At 47.9% G+C, this 1814-nt stretch overlaps 2 protein-coding genes and 1 pseudogene across 13 annotated transcripts in view; all 3 read right to left on the bottom strand.

Annotated features, from left to right (window-relative positions):
• The window catches only part of MAPT (microtubule associated protein tau), a 79998-nt gene that overhangs the window by 47437 nt on the left and 30747 nt on the right, over window positions 1–1814 (bottom strand). The gene's annotated exons all lie outside the window — the stretch shown is intronic.
• LOC102757550 overlaps window positions 1–1814 on the bottom strand; it is a 24928-nt pseudogene that overhangs the window by 7109 nt on the left and 16005 nt on the right.
• The window catches only part of LOC102767892 (E3 ubiquitin-protein ligase TRIM38-like), a 4783-nt gene continuing 3385 nt past the window's right edge, over window positions 417–1814 (bottom strand). Inside the window, 2 exon segments of the mRNA XM_015568124.1 lie at window positions 417–459; window positions 597–657. Coding sequence (XP_015423610.1) covers window positions 417–459; window positions 597–657 — 104 coding nt within the window.

Raw genomic sequence — 1814 nt, 5'->3', positions numbered from 1 at the left:
AACCATGATTCAAGCCTCTCCGGGTATTGAGTCATTTAATTCACACAACTGCCTCTATTATTATGCATACCTCTGTAGATGGGGACAGTCAAGCACAGAAAGGTTGAGTAAGTTGCCCAAAGTTGCACAGTAGACCTGTAATGGATTCAGGGTTCAAGGCCCAGGCAGCCTGGCACCAGAATCAGATGTCAGTAAGCCAGCTGATAATGGCGATTAAATCAAGTAGTGATTGGGATAGCAGTTTAGGAATACCGGGACACATGTTCAAATGATCTAAAGCTTTAGTTTTATTAGAAAACTTTCTCTTTGTATTTACACTCTATTCTTTAATGCATATGGTCCAACCGTTTTCCTTTAAGGTATAAAGATTAATGGAAGGGCAGGCATACTAGTCTCCTGAGCTGGGGCCAAGGCCATTAGGAAATCCCTGTGCTCAGGGAACGGGGAGCCAGCTCGTACCTAAAGGAAGAGAAAGAGCCTGGAGGGCTTCAGTCAACACCCCCTGGGGCTGGATGTTGGCAACTGTGATGCCTCAGAAGCCCTTTGCTAACAGCTGCTCCCAATGTGAGTGTCTGAGCTGCACCTCCTTTGGTCACCTGTCTTCTCTCCTGTCCCCACAGCTGCCACCCAGCACAGGGAAGTCCTCCACAGGACTTGCTGGAAGGAAGATAGCATGGCAAACCTCAGAGGAGCTCTCAAGTATGAACGTGTGGTCACATCCATCACGGCGGACCACAGAACATTCTAGAACCAAAGCTGAATAACACTAATGCGCAGATTTCAGGCAGTACTGCCAAATGAAGTGGAGAGAAGATAAAGGAGCCCACATAGAGGAAAGCCTTACATTGGGAATCATCCTGGGCCTCAGTCCAAAGAGAACAATCAACAATTGTCAGGGAACATGAATGAAGGCCGCTTTTGGGGGAGGTGGCGCTGCCGGGCACACACGATGTGCCCCGGCTGATGTCAGCGGCTGCTGTCCACCCTCATAAGAAAACTCACAGACTGTATCTGAGGACACTCTGGTTTTAAGCCTAAGGCTTCCGTTTTGATTTTTGCACTGAAGGCTTCTCGCCTCCTCTGTAACCGCTGGAATAGCCAAATACGAGTGCTATTACCCCTGTTCGCATGACAGATCCTGCTTGGGTGGCCTGTGTTTTCAGAACTCCAGTAGTTTCCCCTCCAGCCCCCTTGCTAGCCTTCAAGGTGGGCAGCGCTGTCATGTGACACCCTGATGGGCGGTGGGAGCAGGCTGCTGAGCCTCTGTCCTGTTCAGGGACCACCAATGTCCCTGGTCACCATATGAATTCTACCCCAGATAAGTTCCCTGAACTCAGAGCACTAACTGGAGAAGAAGGAGTCTTTTGGGATGCCAAAGCCAAGAAAACCAGAGCAAAAAAATTGCTTTTCTTAGGCAACACTCTTCATCCTGAGAGAGAAAGGCGTGTGTGTGTGTAGAATTTATTTTTTTCTCTTTTTTAAAATAAATCTTTATTGTTTAAAGTATTACATATGTCCTTCCTCCCTCCCCCATTCCCTCTCCCGCCCTCAAGTCACTCCTGATATGAATCATGGTCATCGGGATCAGCTGCAGTGAGAGGAACACCATCCGCTGTACCCAATGGTGGTTCAGTCATAAAATAGCTGGGATCATTTTCAGGTGCCGCTTCTCTTGAATGTTGAGGTGACATGGACGCTCCCCCACTTTCTTAACCAGAGCTCTACAAGCTTCAAGAGCATCTGCCTCACGTCTACACTGCAGGGCGCATCCAGGGCAACATTTTAAAAAATATATATTTTATTGATTTTTCCAC

Source organism: Myotis davidii, unplaced genomic scaffold (genome assembly GCF_000327345.1).
Source record: "Myotis davidii unplaced genomic scaffold, ASM32734v1 scaffold684, whole genome shotgun sequence".
Classification (NCBI taxonomy): Eukaryota; Metazoa; Chordata; class Mammalia; order Chiroptera; family Vespertilionidae; genus Myotis; species Myotis davidii.
The sequence above is the reverse complement of the archived record's forward strand: the minus strand, read 5'-3'. Positions and strand labels throughout refer to the sequence as shown.